Source organism: Lepisosteus platostomus, chromosome 1, assembly GCF_059453375.1.
Source record: "Lepisosteus platostomus isolate fLepPlt1 chromosome 1, fLepPlt1.hap1, whole genome shotgun sequence".
NCBI classification, from domain to species: domain Eukaryota; kingdom Metazoa; phylum Chordata; class Actinopteri; order Semionotiformes; family Lepisosteidae; genus Lepisosteus; species Lepisosteus platostomus.
In genome coordinates, this window is record NC_142611.1 from 20,985,381 (window position 1) to 21,008,768 (window position 23,388).

Here is a 23,388-nt window from a genome sequence, read left to right on the forward strand (position 1 = left end):
ATGCTTAATTGTTGAAAGAACATGGAAGATGTTGCTTAATTATCATTATGGCAGCAATAAAATTGTTCTACAATATTGTTATATGGGATAAAAACTCTAATGGTATCTTGACTGTTTTGTATTTGCAGCATTTGATTTATTGGGCTTTCAGCCCAGGTTAATTTGGATTTGTCAAGTGTAACTTCGTGTGCCTCAAAAAGTCACATAGATACTTTGCAAAACGTCAGTAGTGCTGAGTAACTGTTCAGTGGAACTTTTGGTTGACAAAGAGACAATATAGCAATGTAAATTCACGTGTTAATTTTATTTCATTTTAAAATCAATGTGTAAGGCTCATCCTGTCTTGTGCCCACTTGGGAATGTTTCACGGACAAAAATATTGGTCTCATTGAATTTACGCCTATAATTATAGTTATCCAGGACAACGTGTTACCCATATTCGCATGTTTTCCCCTGAACAAAGACACACAGCTTTCACTACCATCATACTGACTGGTCTTCTATGGTTAAAAACGTCCCTTTCGCTTTTTGCGTATTTGCGCATTTATGACCCAGATGGCATTCCGTACGTCGCAAAAACATGACTCGTGGGCGTTTCAGGAAGTGGCGAACAATGAGAGATATGCTCGGAAAATAGGCATATGCTGTTTGACAGAAGAGCGCGTTTATTGCAAGTATGTGGGGCATAAACGCGATCAATGCAAATATAACTAAGAAGAGAGATTTTCTGTTGTGAAGAACCCCATTTCCCTTAATTGTGCTTTTAGAGCGGCACGCTCCGAGGTGTGCACTGCTGTTCAGGTTTGAGTCAGTATGCAATGGGGAATTGCTGGGCTTGGTGCTGCGGGGTCTTTAAAAGGGAAACTAACAGGATCCAAAGAGGTGGTGGGTAAGTAAGCCAATACTTTAATTTCCAGCCTCGTTTGTGCGTTTTTAATTAGGGAAACCACGGTCCCGAAAGAATAAGTATTTGCTAAGTTAGTATTTAGCATTACAACTGATTGCAGCATTTCATTTTCCGAGGTAGGCTTGGCAGGTACGCTGTTTAATTGTATCTGAATGTTTAATAGGTAAACTATTACAAAGTACACCGAGGTATTCACTTGCAGTAAAGAGTTGTGCTTCAGTCGCTTTTGTGTTTAGTTGATTGGGAAGTGCATTGGCGACTTTAGGCATTTTTGTGACGCTCATGTGATCAAATCAATCGTTTTGCGGAAGTATTGTTACTATGGTGCTCATTTGCTGTCGTCATGGTTAAGTGGCATTGTAACAGAGGGAAAAAAAATCAGTATTACGGACTTGTATAATAACTAATCTTCGTGTAAACGGCAGTTTGAGTAGTCCGTACATATATAATGATATAAAAAATGTCTACACAGCTATACAAGTACAGTATTGAAATCAGTAGTTTGGATGTCATGTACTGTAGATATCGTCAAATATATAGGTATAATAAATTAATGTAATTACTCTAGGTTTAACATTTTTTGCACATCTAGGTTCATATAAAAGGTCTCAAGTTTTAACTATGACAAATTCAGTGTATCCAGTGAAGTCATGACAGGAGTGACCTGTTCCTTTCACACTGTATCACGTGGGACACTCGGGAATAGGCAAACTGTCACACCCTAGGAGGCAAATAACTGATTCCATTTGAACTGAGATCAGTCGGAAGTGCCAAATACTACTTTTATGTCTCATATTTTTTCTTACTTGACAGACTTGTCCTTTACGAATTTGTGTTTTAACTGCCATTTGGCTTTTGAGAGAACAATAGTAACATTTGGGTTGACCAGTGGGCCAAACAAATCACCCGTTTCCTACCACATTCATTTGACTCTGTATCACTAAAATGTGGTCAGCGACTGCGTATAATTAATATAGTCTTAGTGTAACAAAATGTGGAAATTTAGTAGGCACGATATTTTCTGTAGTTTGAACCATTACAAAGCAGAACCTTTCAAACCTTTCGACACCTGAAGAAGGCTCCATGGCCGAAACGTTGTGTTTTTTCTCTCTTCTTTTTTTTAGCATGGAATAAACCTATTACTTGTTCCTTTGCAGCCTACGCATGCTGACGCAGCTACCCACCTGAACTACTAAAACCGTTCAAAGTTAATGATTTCCCACCCAGATTTGTTTTGTTGACTGTAATTCACAAAACGTTAACACTTAAAATGGCTTTTAAAAGCAGCTTTTAGAAAAGACGGAATTCATTCAATGATCTGTAAACTAATTTGCATTATTTTCAGATAATAATGAATGTTAACAATGAGAAGGAGGTACTTTTGTTTGCTTTCAGGTATGAAAGTGCTGGGGTAGGCCCTGTATGCACATTATACAATAGATAATATGTGAAAGTTTGAACTTTTCTTAAGATTTGTATTCCAGTAGAACATAACTCAGATTCAGGAATGTAATTCCTGAAAAACTCTGTGCTGCTGTACAGTAGTAGGCTCATTCCAATCACATTGGGTTTTACTTTGAGAAAAGTGAAGTGACTGCTTGTCTACAACAAGCATATTCAAAAACAAAGTAGAGGTGCTTGATATACTACATTATCTCTGTTTGAAATATAGTAAATTTACAAACTACATGTGAAGAAAATAGCATTTTTCCTTTTATGGCTGTGAAATGTATGATAACAAGCCACAGTAGCTTGAAAACACATAGCAAACTGTTCAGGTTTGGTGTGATAGAACCTTGGTCTCTAACCCCAGTCCAATAAGACAGTCTTAAGTCACCTGGTTGTAATGATTGACAACAACTGTATGCAAGTGATGAATCACAGAAATAGACATTTCAATGAATAGAATTCTAGACCTTGAAGACTGAAGATTACTTAGATTTTAGATTCTGTATGATTTAATTTGACAAATTACCTTTTAAATTGATAACATGGAATTGTTCCCTGTCTTTAGAAATTGGTGATTTAAAGTGACCTCCAAAACCTACTGCACTTGGGCTCTCCAAATTTGGGTTAGAGATCTGTGTTAGGAGCAAATCTGAAAATCAACCTTAAACATGTTATATTTTGGATATTATATTGAGTAGATGATGCTGCACCTTGTCCTATAGTTTTCTAAAAGTACTTTCCAAGACTGCCCTGTGATGGACTTGCATCCCATCCTGGGTTTATCCTGCATTGGACCTGTTGCTAGCTGGAATAAGTTCAGGAATTACAAGACTGGTTATTCAGGATATTAACCTCAAACAATGGAACAGACCGTTGTTTCGCTTTCTAGCATAATAAAATAGAGAACGTATCCTGCTCTAATTTGACATAATTCAAACATGGATATTTCATTACAGTATTTATAAGACCTGTTTAACAATATTATTTTTTTGTCTTTTTGTAGGTCCAAGTACTTTCGAACGAGTGCCGCAGGGGAGCACTTCACCATAGAGGTATAATATTTCATTATATAACTGTTTGCTACTGAAAGTGCTTTAAAGTACCAGTGATGTACAGTAAATGTCAAATAAAACACTTTGAAAACTATAAAATGTTGTTCACTATAGTGAGTCAGAATAGGTCAAGGAATACATAGTGACGATATGCCCAATCTACAAAAATGAATCAGGTATCATATAGGGATACACTTCTGCTCCTCACAATGTGTACTCCAACCACCTACACATTACAGTTGTAGTTGCTGTTCTGCATATACATCAGCCACACAAAAGAAGATTGGTGGAAAATGGATGTTCATAGCATACATTGCTAGTCATCACAGAGTAAGAGATAAAATAGAATTGCTTACGCTTACATAGCTCTTTTCTGGACACTCCACTCAAAGCGCTTTACAGGTAATGGGGACTCTCCTCCATCACCACCAATGTGCAGCATCCACCTGGATGATGCGACAGCAGCCATAGTGCGCCAGAATGCCCACCACACATCAGCGGGGAGGAGAACAGAGTAATGAAACCAATTCATAGATGGGGATTATTAGGAGGCCATGATTGGTAAGGGCCAATGGGAAATTTGGCCAGGACGCGGGGGTTACACCCCTACTCTTTTCGGCAAACACCCTGGGATTTTTAATGACCACAGAGAGTAAGGACCTCGGTTTTACATCTCATCCGAAGGATGGCGCCTGCTTACGGTATAGTGTCCCTGTCACTGTACTGGGGCATTAGGACTCGCATATATGCACCCCTGCTGGCCTCACTAACACCTCTTCCAGCAGCAACCTTAGTTTTTCCCAGGAGGTCTCCCGTCCAGGTACTGACCAGGCTCACACCTGCTGAGCTTCAGCGGGTTGCCAGATGTGAGTTGCAGGGTGACATGGCTGCTGGCTAAGTCAGTGAGTCAATTTATCTAAATATGTCCTTGGATAGTGTTTAAAATTTGTCCCTAATGAAGGAAATCACTTTATGCCTTTTTGCTTTGACTGATATGTTTAAGTCAATGTATTTATTAAAACCTTTAGTGTCATACAAAATAAAGGAGTAAAGGATTTTCTCCTTTTTTTCCAGTTTGAAAATCTTGTGGAGAGCGATGAGGTGAGTTAACACCTAAAGATACTTTTTAATGATCAGTTCATTTCTCAGTGCACCTTATTCACAGCTGTTATAAATGGTTATGTGGGACGGCTGGAACACTAGGACTTCGAATGATAAATTCCAAAACTGTCATACAGTGGGACACCTGAAAGTTATACTTTAGCAAAGGATTTTGTCTGAGGCAAAGTTACCAACCTCAGAGCATATAGGAAATAGTTTAGTTTTTTGCATGGTATAGGTATATATGGTATATAAATTATACATTAAACAAACTTGTGTGTGGAAGAGCATTTGTAGCAGGTTGATTTTGGAAAGGTTTCATGTTCTTGGAGACATTGAAGATATTGCAAACCTTCTGTACACAGTGTCCTGTTCCACCATAGATTTTTCACCTAATAATCTAAATTTTCTAGCCATCCCATCTCCTATTCAGTCTCACACTAGAAGTGTTTCATTGATTTTTGTGGTGATGATTTTGTGATGAAGATGTTTTACAAATATCATCAATATCGTCTTTCACAGGGTTGACTAGTGTGTGCACAAATAAGCATCATTTTTAAAAAAGAAAAGCTGTAAATCCACACGTTTCAAAAAGTAATTTTGGTAAGGATTTACACATTCTACCCATCACACCTGGCAAGCATGGGTTGTGTGTTGTGGTACTTCCACTGTTTGGTGCCTTTCTGCAGTACCCTAGCAAGCCCGAAGTGCAGTACTACTCATTTCTGGCTCTGGAGAGCCACAAGAGCTCTCGAGTGTTCAGGATGTGCTGACTTTGAGTTACTTTCTCAGGCAAAATTATTGTGTTTTGAATTCAATGTCATAAATAATCCTTGAGTTTTCTCAGAGGGTCTTAATTGTTTGGATATGTTGTTTTTTTCCTCTTTACAGGCAGAGAGCCCAGGAAGCAGCATACGGTATGTGCACAAATTAAAATCTCTTAGCTGATTTAAGTTTTTGCTGAATTTTTTGTAGGTGGAACAGGACTTTTTAAATAATGCAAATTTATAATAGAAGGTTTATGGTCCTTTATTATTTTTGAAATGTCTTGGCTGGTACTTTGAGTTTGTTTCTCATATCTCTATAAATATATAAAATATTAAACCAGTATTTTAAGGATGAATTAAAAACTGATAAGTGGAAGGATGTAAGTTTGAACAGACATTTTTTCCTGATATCCCTACTGTACTTTGACCTGATAAGGTTTTCTTTATCATTTGTACATACACTGTAAAAATATTTCAAGTCCACTAGAGGCCTCTCTTTTGTGATAAATCCAGGGTAGTCCTCAGAAGATACACTGTCAGTGCACACAAATGTAATGTTTAACAGAGAAGTTTATAATGAACGATGATTAATTTGGATAATAACTAATTACTACTATATGAATTCAATGTTTTGAATTCTTTGTAATACTTCACACAGGTAATATACACTGTAAGTGAAATATTTTCTGTTCTGTGTAGTTCATTGGTAGTTCATCCTAGGTTGAGTAGGAATAGCAATAAATGTTATTTTTATATTCGAATTTTTTTTGTAAATTTGTATTTCACTAGTGCCAGACCCAGCTGCTTTCACCAAACTGTGAATAAATGCAGCCCATGCAGAGCACCTGTGTTACAAAAAAAACCCAAATCCTATTCTGTGGTATGATTGTGAAATGCATGTATTTATTGCCACTGAAAAAATCTTATACCTGTAATAACCCATATAACCTGATAGTATTTCCAGAAGGCATTTCCGCACACTAACCAATATCATAGTTTTGAACATATGTACATATGTAAATACGAAAAGCAAGTGCAAAATGTTGGATTAATATAGTTTACAGATTCAAACACAAGTTCAGTTCTTTTTAACACATCACATCAAAATAGCAAAAGAGTTTATTGGTAACAGTGTTTTATTGTGATGGCAGTGTGCAATTTAACACTGCCGATACATACATGTAGTAAAACGTCAGACTGAATTTATCACATGTTTTCAAATGGAGCAGTTAACAATGTCTTTCTGTAAAATGTTGCTCTTGCGTTAGAATCAGATACTTTATCCCTTTAAAAAACATTCCTCAGTATCAGTACTTGTCCAGCAGATGCGCACACGGAAAATGCAATACCACAGTACATTCTTTGTGAAGGAAAATCTAAATAACTCTAGATGCTTAAACAGCTTGAACAAAAGTCATATGATGAGGCAGCTAAGTTTAACATCAAGTCGTTTAAAAAAAAAAAAAACTTCTACTGAAAACATTGGCCAATGATAATGCTTTTTGAAAGATCAGTAGGAGTAAACAGAAGTCATTTGATACATCTATTGAACGTCATTAAGGGTGTTTTTCATTGGAGATATGTGGGGTAAAAATGCTATTGGTATCCAACTAAATGACGAGAGTCATTGAACCTCATGAACCTAATCCTAGGTATATTTCTGTGACATGTATCAAATGTTGTCTGGCAAATACAAGACATGATTTTCTGTATTTTTAAACAAAGAATCCTTGTTTTTCTTTTTTTTTGTCCCATGGTTTTAATTGTTGCATACCTGTATGTACAGTATTTTAATCTACATTTTCCTTCTACACTGGTAGCATGGCGGCTTGGTTAGTGTTTCTACCTCACAGCTCTTGAGTGGTTTTGGGTTCGGTTCTGAACTAGGGCTATTTCTGTGTGGACTTTTCTTTTTCTCCCATGACCCTTTCAAAAACATGCCAGCTTGTTTAACTGGCGTTTCTAAAGTGTCCTGAGTTGTGTGTATGTGTTCCTTGCAATGGACTGGTGTCCTGTCCAGGTTGTTGTCCTGCTATGTCCGATATGCTGGTTATCAGAGCTGATTTGGAGGAGCTGACCAGTTTCTGAGCTTATTTCTAAGGCGAGATAAACATTCTAATAATCTTTCTTAAATGATTTAATCTAGGTATGGCCATAGCCTTACTGCTACAGTGCATAAAAGTTTGTTCTACTACATTCCTAGTAGATACTGTTACCAAATGATCCTATTTGAAGATCTTCATGAATTAATTCATAATGTTGTTTGTATACAGTAGGTGTAGTGTAGATGTAGGTTACATTGCTGTAACCAGGATTAAATTAATCATTAGATTTGGCTTTAATGGTTATTAGTGCTTACCCATTAGTCCCATGTCAATTATTTTAAGACATTTTGATTCGTATTCAATGCTGAGTTAGAATTAAAAAGTTAGTTATATTATTATTTATGTCCAGTGATATTGTTTTATGGACCTTCATTATTTTATTGGACTTCATTTAATGCAACAGCTGATGAGTGTGTTAGGAAGTAGTATGTTTTAATGCATTATTTCATGTCTGATGTGTAACGGCTCTGAAGGCTGGGCTTAATGTGCAGATTTGTTTAATTCTTTCCAGAATTTGCACTAGGATCAAATGTGTTTGCAAGTATCCTGATCCGACCTCTGATTTTTGACGATAATTTTTTTCTTTGATTTGCAGAGCAATAAGTGAAGATGAAATTGTACATCTCAAGGAGCAGCGATATGGTGCCATTTCAGACAAGCAGACACTGGTAGATGAAAAACTTCATTCGGAGGTAAATGTGTATGATATTTCATATATCACATATGAGTGAGGTGCCATATTTGCTGAATTTACAGAAGTGCAGGATTATAGATTGATAGTGCTGCATTTAACTGTTAAATGGGTTTTTGTTGTTTACAGAGGTTCCCATTCATGTGTATAGTGTCTCTCAGTCTTTTTAGTTAAATCTTGTAGGCATTTTTATACTGTTATGTATTATGCAATAGCAGTATTAGTCTACCTGTGGAAAGAACTCTTAAATATCATGGTTGAAATGAACCACTCTGGTTTGTCAGTGCATAATGCCTTTAAGTCATTCTCTGATTCATCTACCATTGGTTAAAATATGCAACAGAAACCAAAATAAATTATAAGAAGATTGAAAGAAATCTAGATAGCTTTGTTTGATCACTGATAGATACACGTGAGCAATCTTTTTACCGTGTTTCAATTTCATTCCTAGTAGAGCTTTGGATTAAAGACAATATAAGGTTTAATTAAAAAAGGTTTAATTATCAGGAAAAAGCACCTGCTTCTTTTGACCACCTTGTTTTATGAGTTTTTTTTGTTTTGATTTTGCAGTTCTCCATTTTGGATTTGCTTTTGCCTTTCTTTTGGTGTTCCGGCAAGAGTCCGCTAACAGCCTTATTATTTGATTTCTGCGCAGTTAGCTGCACAGGAGGAGAAGTTGAGGCTAGAAGAGGAGGCTTTATATGCCGCCCAACGTGAAGCAGCCAGAGCTGCCAAAGAGAGAAAGCAAACGGAGGTGAGGGGGTACAGAACACCCCTGTCCTGTCACTGTCCCACCCTCCAATCTGTCATACTATATACTGTGATCTTGGTGGGTTTACACTTGGCACTAGCCAGACCGAAGCCTGGCTTTTTTTGCAAGATGGCTTGCAACATCACATACAGAGTTTGAGAGGCTATTGGGTCAAGTTCAAGTTTATTGTCATTATTGTCATGGTATAACGAAATGCTATTTCGCTAGCTCTCAGACCATAAGTAGTACAACAAACTAAAACTATGATCCCCCTGGTCCCATTACTTCATTTTGTGTTTAATACTTAACTATTGCATGGTGACTGGTTTTCAGAACACAGTTGTTTGAAGAGGCTGGCAAACATTCTAAGCTCCCTGTTTTTAAAGGTGTGGCTAATCTGCTTGTGCTTTAAAGTCCACTATCAAGAAACTGATTTCTCTTTGTGTGGCTTTAAAAACAAATGTGACCAAGAACGCTCATGATGACCTCTGTAAAGCTGCAAAAGAGCGTCGTCTGGTAGGTATGGCTGGCCAACAGATTATGCCATTTAGTAAGCCCCTTCAATACTATTTACAGTGCAGGCTAAGTGGAAAGAACCTGTGTCCTTTCCTTTTCTGAAATCAGACATTCCCATCACATTACTGGGGATATTGGGAGCAAGAAATTTCTGTTTTTAAAAAAGCATTGCGGATAACTGACTGCTAGCATTTATTGAAGGCATATATATCTACATTTTTTCAGTTATCTGCACTTTCAATAATTGCTAGCAGTTAAATGCAATCAGTTAGTCTAAATTGCACATACCAGTTTGTCAGTTCGTATGCCAGAGTAATGTTGGCACTTTCTGTGAATAAAGCTGTTTTTCCAAGATACTATAGGCCACAAATGAAGAATATATACTGTATGTGATTTTACTGGAGACAGAGATGAGGACTTTATAGTTAGGTTTACAGTATATGCAGAATAAATAGAATTAACATCTCAGACTGCCCTTGCAATATTAGATGCTGTTTTGCCTGGGGAATGATACAAAGCTGTTTTGTGAAAATAACCGTGTACAAGTAATGATTGATGGCTATTAGGAATTGCTGCCATTAACTGCCAAGTGTAAACCTACCCTTGGACTGCTAAAGACCATTGAATCGCAAGCTACATCACAGCCAGTGATGTGGACTAAAAATTCAAGGTTCAGGCTTGTTTATTCTTGGTAAAAAAATAATTTTATGATTTATATTTTTTGGAGCTTCTTCTTCTCATTCATCCTTTCACTTCCTTCTCTGCTACATATTTTAAAATGTTTTTTTAATGTTTCATTTACTGTAGCTTTCTTTTTTCATTTGTTTTTGTTTCATTTGCTTCAACCCTTCCCATAGACTGACTTTATATTCCAAAAGGGATATTTCCCTTAGACAGGTCCAGGTTTAGTTTTTGATAATATGAATGACAGTTCTAGGATAATCTGTAATCATTATCATAGTTTTGAATGCCAGTCCTCTTTTTTACCTTTTATGTGCAAATGAGAATTAGATGTCAAGATAAAATGCTATTTTCTTTCACAGCAAATTTAATGTTAAAAGGCTAGTAAGAAAGTGTGTCAAAGTTAATAGTTAATGTAATATAGGGCTACATATCCAGAGCATTTTCCAGAGCAAGTTTGATTGTTAATACTTGACAACAGCAGATTACCATTAGTTGTATACACTGAAAAGCCTTGTGTCTATTGTGAAAAATGTTGTTTTTTTTAAACAGCAACGGATCCAGAAGATAAAAGGAAAGTCAGATGTAGGAGGGAGTAGTGATCATCAGAGAACGTAAGTAGGCATCCTGTTCATATACATGAGTCTAGATTTAGTAATGTGAGATTTTGGCATGTGTTCTTTAGTAATCGTACCAGTTACGTGAAGGGTTAATATAACTACTTCAGCTGCTTTTGCCAGTTTCTATAGTTTCAATTTTATCTTAGAAAACAAGTTCCACAAAACAGTTGCATGTTAAAGATTAATTCTGACCTAAAGAAATCAATTTCCAGGTGTAACAACAGCAGTTGCCTCTTCTTCAGCTTCTGTTACACTGTGCGATAAAATCAACCACATTGCTCCTGGTATCTACACACCTCCTTTAGTTGCCCACAAAACACAGAAGATGAAACGGATATTTAAACATTTTTAACGTATATCTGTGTCAATTAAAACTTCTGGCCTGCCTTCAAAAGCACTTAATGAAAATATTTGTTTTTGACAGGATGATCGAAATAAGTTTAATTATAATGTTTATTATTTGAGGCAGTATTGTAGGTAATCTTCATTTGCCCTTTAACTCCTCAGTGGGTTCTGTATTATTTTAAAGAATCATAAAGAAATATTCTTGAGAATTTTAGGAGGACATAATGTATGAATAATAACATTCAAAATAACATTTTTTGAATGCCTTTGAAAGGTCAGTATTCTACCACTCTGTGTGTTCTTACTACATTTTGTTTTGCATGTCCTGCATTGGCAAAAAGAAGACATGCTAGATTACACATTTAACAATTGTGAAATCATGATCCTTTTTCACTCTTTCTGTTCCTGCTCCGATCCTTCTGTGTGAATTTGTAATTTAATATTTTTGGTGGTGGGAGACCCAATCTACAGTATCTGTGTTCCCAGTTTCTGATTTTTTCTAAGAAAAATTGAAAAAATAAATGAAATAAAAAAATAAGAAATGTTCACAAACTTTGTTTTTGATTTTTTGGCAGGTTAGCCGCAGGAGAGGATTTTGAAACCTACCTGCAGAATGTAAGAGCTCAGTCTGACGCCTTCAGGAGCAGCAGTAAGTGATGTTCAAACATCTACCCATCAAAGAGAAGAGACTTTCTCTTGTGTCGTTTTCTTTAATGGCCTTGAGAGATACATTAAAGGTGTCCAAGATCCCATTCGAGTATGTCTAGTGATATACTGTCGGTAAACTAGAAATATAGTCTTTATCATGTGGTTGACATTTTAGAATGCAAACAAAGTTTGAGACTTGGAAGCACTATCCAGAAACATTTGGGTTCTTTTGAGCAACACACTGTCATGTGGATTTTTTTTTTACAGCAGTCATTATCCTAGATCTTTGACGGGGCATTATAAACAGCAACCCGCCAAAGATGTCACATATGTGAACAGCCTTTGTTCATATCAAAACACAAATGTATTGTGATTATCAAGTGCTATTACACCCATATACTGTATATTCTGTTGAAACATCAGGATTTAATAGATATATGTACATAATAAGTGTTTAGTAGATATAAGATAAGATCACTTTATTGGCCAGATACAATTTCTTGTATTAGGAATTTGTCTTTTTGCATACCCCAACTTGCTCTGCATGAGACACACAGACACAGAAATGGAGAGAAGCTTGGGGACAGAGCCCAGGGTCAGCCATTTATATGGCACCCCTGGAGCAGTTGGGGTTCAGGGCCTTGCTCAGGGGCCCAACGGCGTAGGGTTCCTCTCCAAGCCGAGGGATACAAACTGGCAACCTTCCAGGCACAGGTGCAGATCCTACACTCAAAGTTCAGTTGTCCTGCTTAGTCTGTAAAAGATTATATAGGAATTGATTTGTGAACATGATATAGGTTGTGTTTGATCTAATATAAACACAAATGCAGTAAAACAGAATTTCAGGTTTGAAACAGTCCCTCAAAGATGATGACAACCACACAATAAAATGTGCCCCTAGAGGAGGCAGATTTTTCCCGCAGGCAACACAGAGCACTGTGCTGAAAGTTAAATTATTTTTTAGAAAAATTAAAAATAGCAAAAATTGTTTAACCTTGAAGTAAAAAAAATGAATAAGAATAAAGAATAGTCTCCACTCAAAAAGGGACAACTGAGATGACCACCACAATGCTGATCATCTAGATAATGTACCTTCTTCCAAATTAATGAAATTAGCTGTTTAAATAAGACAGATCCTATAAAAGGATAACGTAGTATTTCTTTACTTAACTTGTATGGGTGGCCCAGGTAGTAAATTCCCCTACACTACCATATTGGTCGGGCTAATCCACTGCTAACAAGCTGCATCAAAGCATGCAAAATGTAAAAAAGAAACAGAGATGGCAAAGCACACCCAAACACTAAGATAAGCACAATCTTTACAGTAACTTTACAAAATCAAGGGGATGTGGAAAACAAGCTTTGTTGAGTTTTTGTAATACTAATAAAGTATGTATTTTAGAATCATGGGGGTGAGTACCCATTCATCACATTTTGTTATACTAACAGATGTTAGTGTTAGAAAAAAACAATTTGTCTTGTTTTTTGTAGACTTCCCTTTTTGCTTGAATCATAAGGCTTTAGCAAGTGGTGTAATGAGAAAATACAGCCATACAGACAGGAATTAAACTTTAGCACAGGATACATTAATATCATTATTTGATCTTTTGTCTCTTATCAAAGCCATTTCCCTTTATAACATATCACTCATGTCAAAGAAAAAGCTCATTTATAACCTTCCTTAGTAGGTAATTAGAATAGAATACATCCCCACTGCCTTGTAGAGATAAGATATCTGTGCACTATCCCTACACATAAGGCAATAAAATGACTCAATACTGTCTGAAGTTTAATCTTAACATTGTGTTTATGAAAAAAATATAAATTTCCATAAATATTACTTATATTAAGTAATATACTTTCAGATGTTGTTTTTCTCTCCAATGCAGTCATTCAGAGCTAAAGTATTGGAATATTTATGGTTGTGAGACTAACTTTAGAGACCACTTCAGATGACTGTCATTGAGCTACTGTAAAAGTTTATTTCTGTTGCAAATTGAATGATCTTTTATTTTATTTAGTGATTTTTTAATGATTCACAAGAGACCTTTGTTCATTGTAATAATATCCAAATAATTAAAAACAATCCTAAACTACTTCACAAATAGGTAGGGACCCATGTCATCTATCAGTGAGGTACCATTGTGTGCCAGCATGCCACTATACAGAAGATGAACTATGCTGTAGCATCTTTAATGAGCAAGTAGTGTAATGCCTGTGGTCTTAATCAAAGAACTGTATATTCTATAGCACAAAGCCACCACTTACTATATTTGCTATAATTTTTTTAAATTAAGGATCAGAGGGATTAAGGTTCCCTATTGGTCCACATCACCTATAACAACCTTTGGAGGACTGTACAGGCCTAAGCTTGCTAAACTTCTGAGATCTGACAAAAACAGGTTTAGGTGGTTGTAATTAGAGTAATTGTAATCACTGTGGGTGTAAATCTGTGTTTTCACTGATATCATGGTCAGGGTACTATGAAGCCTCCAGGTTGTGCTGCTCACAGACTGTATCAGTGTTTTTAACTGTCTCAGACTGTATTCATGCTTGTTATACTGGTGCTATAATATGAGATGTAGACAGAAGTTTATAACACTTATTCACGGTTTGAACCGTTAATTTACGTTGTCCATATAAATACTTGCTACAACAAATGTATGTCAAATTTATGTCCAATAAACTTTTTACACTTTTTAAACTAAATTAATTAGTGCCCACAGCTGTATGGTAGATTTACAACTATTGTGTATAAAATGCTCACCGCATTTTCAGGATGTTCCTACAAGTGCAAATTGTTTGGTTTAACACATGCTAAAGCTGGAAATATTTTTGGAAAGTTTGCATATCAGTTAAAATAATCCCAATGAAAAAGTTTATGAATTTGCATAGAACGTTTGTTTTTCCGTGAGATTGTCATTACATTTATTTCCCATAGCCAAATGTTGAAGAAAATCTTTTGCATACGTTTGCATATTTCGTCAGTACATTATTCAAGCCTGAGCACCGGTTAGTAAAATCATTTTCTTTGACCAGCAGATGATGAATGAAAATTAGCTGCAGGGAGATGGAATAATGAACTCAGTTTACCAGGCTTAAGAAATGTTGACATAATTTTCCTTTTTTTTACATCTCCCAATTCTTTATTTGCTTAGATACAGTAAGCTGTAAACAAGGCTTTTATGATTCTGATATGCATGTAGACGTACACTGCATAGGTTCAGGAAGTTCAGCTGTTCAGCTTGTTAATTAGAGTCATCATCATCCTAACTGAACATGTGTATTTCAGTCCATATCTGTCTAACTTACTTTTTTCTGGAACTCTCTTTTAAGTTGCATTGTTTTATTTGAGAATGCTGTTATGGCCGAGTGCAATAATGAGGTGTCATTGATAGTGATTCAGATTTATTACTCTGTAACCATAGTTCTTGCTGTTTGCTTTCCACCAGGGGTCTCTTCAGAGACCAACGTGGCAACTCCAAACACAGAGAGCAGCTGTGATTTCACAAGTAAAACCAGGTCCACCAATGATGACAACACTTCGCTGGATCTGGAGTGGGAGGATGAAGAGGGTAAGAATAGTTATATCCCAGTGACATAAATGCAAATTTCTATGATTCATTCTACGTTTGCTGCATCCTACGTTCCTTATAAACGTATGTTTTATTTCTAAATAAATCTATCAAGTAATTTTCTAAAAATAATTTTGTACATTTCTGCACTCCTCTGCAGTTTTCATTATTAAATGTACATTTGCAGTGTATTCCCAGCTGCAATATACAGTAAATGTAAGGGGGCAGAACAGTTATAATAATATTATTATTATTGTTATTGTTATTATTAATAATAATAAACTTTATTTTATATAGCACCTTTAAAGGTGGCTTCTCAAAGCATTTTACAAAATGACAACAACAATTAAAAATAAACAATAAAAAATGCACAAGATAAACACGATGAGAATACGCAGAGGAGACAGTAGATGGTGGTACTAAATACAGTAGGAACAGAGGGGTAAAGAATAGAACCAGTTAAGTAAAGGCTCTTCAAAGAAGAAGGTTTTGAGTCTGGATTTGAAGGAGTTTAAAAAAAGATGACTCTCTGATATCCTTGGGGAGAGAGTTCCAGAGTTTAGGGGCATAACAGGAGAAGGCCCTGTCACCCATAGAATGTAGATGAGCTTTGGGGACAGTTAGGAGACTAGAATTAGAGCAGCGAAGGTTGTGAGATGGGGAGTAGGGCGATAATAGATCAGATGGGTACTGAGGTGGCAAGCCATGTAGAGCCTTATAGGTGAGCATAAGGAATTTGAAGTCGACACGAAACTTGACAGGAAGCCAGAGCAAGGACTCCAGGATAGGAGTAATGTGAACACTTGCACTAGAACTGGCCAGGATTCTGGCTGCCGAATTTTGGACATGCTGGAGTTTGTTCAATGTGGATTTAGACACCCCAGTGAGTAGAGCATTTAAGTAGTCAATTCGTGAGAAGACAAATGTGTGGATCATCTTTTCAGCCACAGTTAGTGATAACATAGGGTGTAGTCTAGCACCCTATGTAATGCAGTGGTTAGCATTGATGCCTCAAAGGTCAAAGCTCTGGGGCCCGGGGTTCAATTCCTGGTGTGCTATCTGCATAGTGTGTTCACGTGGATTTTCTCCGGGTGCCCCAGTTTCCTCCCACAGTCCAAAAACATACTGGTAGGTTTATTGGCTTGTAGGAAAAAGTGTCCCTGGTGTGAGTGTGTGCGTCTCTATGTCTGTGACGGTGTCTGTTTAGGGTGTATCCTGCCTTGTGCCAGTTACTTGCTTGGATAGGCACTGTCCCCCTTCTCCAACCATGACCTGGATAAAGAGGTTAGAAAATGTAGAAAATGAATGAAATATGCTTGGTTGGGAAACTGTAATGTTAAGTCTAAGGTTTAACTGGGACATTATCATCATCATTTAAAATATTTCTGTCAATAAAAAGTCATGTGATCAAGGGATGAAAGAGGTTCAGGTACTTTTGCATACCTTGTCTGTCCACAATTTACATTTCAAAGGGATGGTTCTTCATTCAGGCTGTTAATAAACCATTACATTGGTGATGCTATTTGGTGGTGATTGGGCATTAAACATTAATCTGTAAATGTAAAACAGGTTAACTTTGTCTATGTAGTAATAAATACGGAAATATGGGATTTATCTTTAAAGCATTTTTAATTTGATTTTGAAAATGCTTTTGTAACAGACTTCTCTGCTTCATTAGTCCTAATGACCTTGAGCCAGTATTTAAATGTAAGAGGTAAAGAAATTAATAGTTTTATTGTCTGCCCTTGTACTGCAGATCCTCAATTTAACTTGTGGACCAGCATTGTGGTTTTTCTTTTTTTTTTTACCACAGTCTACAGTTCTTTGCTCAGATAGCATTTTTGAGCTCAATTGATTTTACCCTTGACACATCTAAAATGCCAACACCGGTTAGGATGACCAATTTCAAAACTGTTTGTTTTTGTGGTTAACAGACCTACACTTTAGAAGTGACTCTGATTATTGTAAACCTTCTTAGCATTGTAGTTTGTTCTTGAGGACACATGTTTCACTTTATACACAGAGGAAAAAACCCTTTCCGATGGAGAAACTTTCAGAAAGATTCTTAGGGGGTTGTATTCTTTTCAGACATATTAGCAACTAATTCTGAACACTTCACGTTGACAAAGCTATTAGTTTAAAATGTGTAGAGTTAATGGCTTTCTATGTTCTGCAAAGACTTAATGAACCAGCCTTCCTAAAAGGGATAAGTTACGAGAGGTGAATACTATAATAGAGTCCCTCTATAACTTTACCACATATCCTTATACAGGATTTTTTAGATGAAACTTAATCAAAAATATTTTTACTACATTTGCCATAGCCCTGTAGTTTCCCTTGTTTATTTAATCATAATTAGTTGTCAAAACAACCCAATGGAGTTATGGCTTGAAAATAAATGTTTCAGAGCAGTGTTTTAAGTTTCTGTATTGACATTTAAAAATAATTTTATTTAGGTGTCTCAAGAATATGAATCTATGTTTTCTAGGATGTGCTTTAAGTGAAGAAAAATTGTAACTTTTTGTTGCGAGATAGATTTAACTATTTTTCCTAAGAATTTGTTAACACTCACCTCCAGTGTTGAGAGATAGTACAGTACCTACAGTATGCCCATAACAACTTCATGACCTAACATAAACATCAGCTATTGCACATTTGCATTTCCTCTTAAACGTTTTCTGGGAAACATCCTGCATAACTGTATTTAATAGTGTATAAACTGGATGGTAGATCACTATATTTGTGTGCTTTTTTTATCGATTAGATCTTTAATGTGTGTATGAGAAGTGGCCCACCCTGATCTTGAGCTGTTAGGCAACAGGTCTTGCAATTCACCCTTAAATAATTTAGAAGGAACATTAATAACATAACAGAAAATAAATTCAATTTTGTAAGTTAATTAATGCCATTAAGGCAGTAATGTGCATTTGTGGTCCTTGAGAGCTGGAGATTGTTGGAGTTTTCATTTCACATTCAGCTCAGTGGCTCAATGGTAAGCATTGTTTGTCTCGCAGTGCTGGGACCCTGGGTTCGATTCCAGACCTGGGGTGCTGTCTATGTGGAGTTTGTATGTTCTCCCCAGGTGCTTTAGTTTCTTCCCACAGTCCAAAAATGTACTGGTAGGTTAACTGGCTTCTGGGAAAATCGGCCCTGGTGTGAGAGTATGTATGTCTGTGTCTGTGTGATGGACTGGCATCCTGTCCAGGGTGTATTCCATCTTGTGCCTGTTGTTTTCAGAGGTAAATTCTGGCTCTCTCTTGTATTGGATGAAGCGGTTAGAAAATGGATGAATGGGTGATCTCCAAAGTACCTAACTAAACAATTCACCTGTTTCAAAAGTAATCGTTTGTTCCGAGTACTTAGACAACAATGATTCATGGGTGATTCATGAAACTTTGGGGATTTTGGTTTTTGGGGACTGGGGTTGACCTTCCTTAGTGTATGGTCCAACAGGTCTTTATGTTCAAATGCAAATGAGAAAAATGGTCTGGAAAATAGGTCTGTTGGTTCCATTGTAGATTGATGGCAGATGTTGTATTTTTATTGTTTTAATTGTGCATGAAACAGTTATTATACATTTTCTTTCCCCACAGGGATGAACAGGATGATTCCCGTTAGGGAACGTTCTAAAACGGAAGAGGACATTCTTCATGCTGCTCTCAGGCCCACTAACAAGCAGACAGGCAGCAACCTTACATCGGCCTCTGAAGACTCCAATGTGCTGGAGTGGGAAAATGACTTTGTGAGCGCCCATCTAGAGGACCATGGTAACTCAGAGTATGCTGGCTTTGTCAATCCCGTCCTAGAGACTTCCTCTGCTGACACGGACAAATCCAGCTCTGACCCACAGGACAGATAGTTGGAGATGGAAGACCTTCTTTAGACCAAACTGATTAACTTAATGTATACATAAGTTTAGCTATTTAATTTATTCAGTTTTGTTTTGCCTTTTATCACAGCTGGAGAGGTTGGCGCTGAATCTGTTGTATTCAGACCGTTTTCTGTCAGCATAATGAATTAAGTGCAATTTGTACATCCATTGATCTGCTCTTAAGACACTGCTCTGGGATAGGCAAAACAGCTTTTTAAATTTCACTATAGCAGCATTAAGACTGTAAATCTGTAACACTATTTTATGAATTGTTTGTAGAGTGAAGACAAAATTAAGGCTTTTTGAGTGGCTCAGCTAGTAAGGGTGCTCATTATAAGTGCAGGAAGAGCCTCTGTGGCTGACTGTCATGGGTTCAACACTGGGTCATATACTGTAACTAGTCAACTATGTCTACATTTCCCCAAGCAGTGGCACATATTTGGTAGAAAGCTGCCAGCATAGGGTTGAGATTATGAGACCAGGTGTTGTCAGTGAAATGGCAGCTTAATGGATACTTGCAAGCTTACACTTACATAAGTGAAGGACCCCCTGCTCCTCCATGTCGAAAGAAGAATGGTGTGTAGGTTGGAGGAGTTTGTCCATCCTTATTCTCTCCTAGCAGTGCAGTATAGTGGTTAACGCTCTAAGCAGGGACATGGATAAACAATTGGCATTTCTACATGGTGCGGATATAAAATGAAGACAGAGCTCATGACCCCAAAATAAGAGTATGGCTTTCTAGTGAGGCTTTTAACATCAAAAGCCTTCTACAGATTACAGCACATTAACCAGTCAAATTAGCAAGAGAGATTAATTTGAAAAGTAAACTATTCATCTTTTGTTGACATTAATTTGTTAATTCGGGGAAGTAGATTTTTAAATGCTGAAACCTCATTGCTTTATGGATTACTTTGCTTTACACTGAGGTAATTTGCAGTCATTGATTTTTAACACTGGATTTATCTTATAGGCACCCCATAAATATTTGCTCTCTTTTATCACTCTAATTGGATAATGATGGATTTTCATTTGACATTCCTTGACTTTTAAAAAAGAAGATGTGACCAAAAGTTATTTTCTCAGCCAAAGCTTTGAATCATGACAACTGGGGAATTTCCTACCAAAGTAGAAATTATAAGGAAGGGAAAGAAAGTATTTAAGGTGCCTTTTGCTGTCAGCTGTCTTTGGCCTTGTACATTACAGTTTCAAACTTCCTGTAGGCCTCCCATATTGCTTTTGTGATCCAAACACCGTCACTGAGAGTCCTGCAGTTAACATGCTATTTTTAATATCATCTTAAATAATTCAGTGTTTATAACAGATACGGTTGACAGATTGTTTCTAAACAAACCTGTAATGCCGTATTTCTGTTTGCACTTATTCCAGGCTTTATCATGAACTTGGCAAGTAATGGGATGACAACCTCAGTAAAAACTTACCAGTACAAATACAATTATATACAATTATCTTAAAGGTATAATAAATGAAATGATAAAAGGCATACTCCCCATAAAAAGCCATGCACATCATAATAAAATGATTCAAGCTGAAGGAGTTGTATATTGTCTGTTTGGATACCTCAACATCATGTCATTTTCAGCCAGAGATAGATTAAAACAGTTTTTCATCAGCCATTCTGTACTTTTCCCTTAAAATGCAAACTTTTATAACAACATTTTATATGTGAAGAACATTGTCCCAGGCTGTTAGTAAGCGTTCACAGTTCTTTGTTTGAGTAGTCCAGCTCTATTGGATGATATTCTCAAATGTAATCACCCATCTGCCTTGTATATTCAGTAGCAGATCACCCCTCCTAAGGTTCCTCCTAAAGTTTTCACTTTCATAATTTTACGACAACATTTGTTTGCACTCTGGCCATCAGGATATTATTTTTTTAACTTTGTCCAGTGCAGTCATAGACTAAGATACTGTAAATAGTTAAACCTTGTTGTGGGTCCTGATTTTTCATGAGCTAGGAAAGTGCTTAAGAATTTGGAGAAAATGATTACGATACGTGTTGAAATCCCTAGTCTCAGTGACAGCCGTTCTTTGTTTATTCACCAAGCTGTTATAAGTTTTTCTGGGGCTGTTATCCGTAACTGAAGGGATGCAGGTTTGCATGGAGAACTCTCACAAGCATAAATTCTCAGGTGAGATGATAGAATTGTTTGATAATGGTTTCAAAGTGACCAAAGAAAAAAAAGATTAAATGCTGTCTTTAGATCATGTGTAAGTGCCCAGAAGTATGATGGTCACTGATTCTGAGCAACCATTACACATTGTTTTCTTGTGAGACACTTTTGATTATTTTAAATGTATGCTTTAATACTACACCACTATTATAGACTTTTGGTACAAGCACAGAGTATAATGGGATGAGGTGATTAGGAGCTGAGTTGTAATGAAAAACATCAGGACACATACTGTACCAGCTCTGAAGCACACTGTGCTAGATTAGTGTAACATGCGCCTTTTTCAAATCAGTATTGTAAGTACATTTTCTAAACCAGGCCTTTTATGAATTACTAAAAGGTGAAGTAGCACTACATACTCTGTCTAATTTAATGCTGTTTTGTAAAATGTTTATTTGCAGTTGTGTTCATTCTCAAATACTTGAAGTCATCATTCAGACACCTTTGCTTGTATTGTAATTACTATTTAGACTCTATGAAGCAGACATTTTTTCTAGAACATGCAGTGCTTTTGCATTATTCTGGTTTTATTCTACCATGTATAAATAAAATATTCTTAAGAAATGAAACCAAAAAGGACTGTGACTTTATTCATATTACTACATCCACACACATTGTATTTAGACATTCCTCCTCGTTTACCAAGCATCAGGACTGTCAAAAAAAAGTGAAGATTTATTTAAAATTTTTGAATGAATTGTACTAATGCATATTTAATTCTTTTGAATGCAATGTAGAACAAAAAGCTATGCAGAGAAATAAATTTAACTAATGACAATATAGAGTGCCACATCTTCCATTTTTCTTTTTTTAGATTTACCGTTCCTGTGTTTGTGCATGATGAATAACATTGGGAAAGACAAATATTCCATCCTGTTAAATGCTTCCCTTTAAAAATAAAAGGTGATAATTATTGCCAGGTTTAGATAGATTTGATCATAAACCAGTATTCATGTTTTGACCAGCTTTACTGCAGAAATGTCATGGTATCAAATGGAGGATCTCATCCTTCTGCCTAACAGCAGTAAGGTTAATGGATTTTCAATGACACAAAGGTTTTTTCTTCCGTATACATGATACAGAATCCTTTGCTGGTTGAATGAATAATGAGATCTTGGAGTTTCATCTTGTAGTGCTTATTTATGTCCTTTCTAAAGTGATTCCTAGAACAAATGAAGAATTTTTGTCAGAAGTACATGGAACAGGGGTCTTCCTGGTAGTAGGCCTGCTTAGTAGAGCCCTCTACAGTAACATCTATATTGAAAGATTCATTATGCGTGAGATAGATTCTATATTAGCAGGTAACCATGATGTAATTGGAAGCAAAGAAACATGTCTAATGAAATAAAAAAAAAACATTGGTAGATGCAAAGTGTTTTTGGGAGAGGCAGGAAAAATGAACACTGTAGATCTAAATGAGTATTCAGGTGCCAGGATTTAACCTAGAATCTAGGCTTTCGGACTTCAATACAGGCCTGACTTTCAACATTCAAAGGACATAGAGACCACCAACTACAAATGTTTCATCATTTTATAATGAAATCATCAGCAACAGAAAGCATAACGACTACTACCTTACTGGGTCTGTCAAAGCACCAAGAAGAGGGAATGCCTGTGATGATATAGGCATTTCAAACGAGATAGTGAAATGAAAAATGAGGAAAACGTGGAGGTGAAGCATCCCCAGGGAAGAGGTATATACAGTATGGTGGGTATTATAATATGGTATGCTTTGATGTATACTTTAGAAGTGTATAGGTATAGTAAAACATTTACAATTTCAGGCAAGGCTATGACATAGCACACTGTGACAGAATGAGCCAGAGCCGAAGACAAAGTGAAATTGGGTAGAAATTATACAGAATCATCAGGGAGTAGTTTGCAGCTATTTAAAGGTATTCTGCTTGAGGCAAGTGACAGATTAATTCCAAAAGAAAGTAATTCAATGGCTAGCTAGCAGTGGCCCAAATGCTTTAAGAAATCAGTTCATACACATAAGTATAAAAATATCACTTTACAAAGTATTCCAAAAGTTCAAGTTCAAGTTCATATTTATTTGTCATTCTAGCAGTCTACAAGTATACAGTGGAACGAAATATCACTCCTCCTGGTCCACG

At 36.4% G+C, this 23,388-nt stretch overlaps 1 protein-coding gene across 2 annotated transcripts; it reads left to right on the plus strand.

Moving 5' to 3' along the window:
* Window positions 1-573: 573 nt before the first annotated feature.
* Window positions 574-21,847, plus strand: ap1ar (adaptor related protein complex 1 associated regulatory protein). Of its 2 annotated transcripts, XM_088627182.1 has the most exons (10): window positions 574-889; window positions 3,360-3,408; window positions 4,483-4,509; window positions 5,401-5,426; window positions 7,977-8,073; window positions 8,728-8,826; window positions 10,573-10,634; window positions 11,561-11,634; window positions 15,086-15,208; window positions 18,802-21,847. In XM_088627182.1, the coding sequence occupies exons 1-10, from the start codon at window positions 819-821 to the stop codon at window positions 19,065-19,067; spliced, it is 894 nt and encodes a 297-aa protein (XP_088483308.1). In that variant the 5' UTR covers window positions 574-818; the 3' UTR covers window positions 19,068-21,847. The 2 variants fall into 2 exon arrangements, with proteins under 2 accessions (XP_088483308.1, XP_088483312.1); XM_088627186.1 differs by lacking the exon at window positions 8,728-8,826.
* The last annotated feature ends 1,541 nt before the right edge of the window (window positions 21,848-23,388 follow it).

Bases quoted from the DNA above. Each gene is read 5' to 3' on its own strand.
- ap1ar (XM_088627182.1), top strand. From the start codon at position 819: ATGGGGAATTGCTGGGCTTGGTGCTGCGGGGTCTTTAAAAGGGAAACT. The intron at 4,510-5,400 runs GTGAGTTAACAC...TCCTCTTTACAG, and splicing joins ATCTTGTGGAGAGCGATGAG to GCAGAGAGCCCAGGAAGCAG. The intron at 8,074-8,727 runs GTAAATGTGTAT...ATTTCTGCGCAG, and splicing joins ATGAAAAACTTCATTCGGAG to TTAGCTGCACAGGAGGAGAA.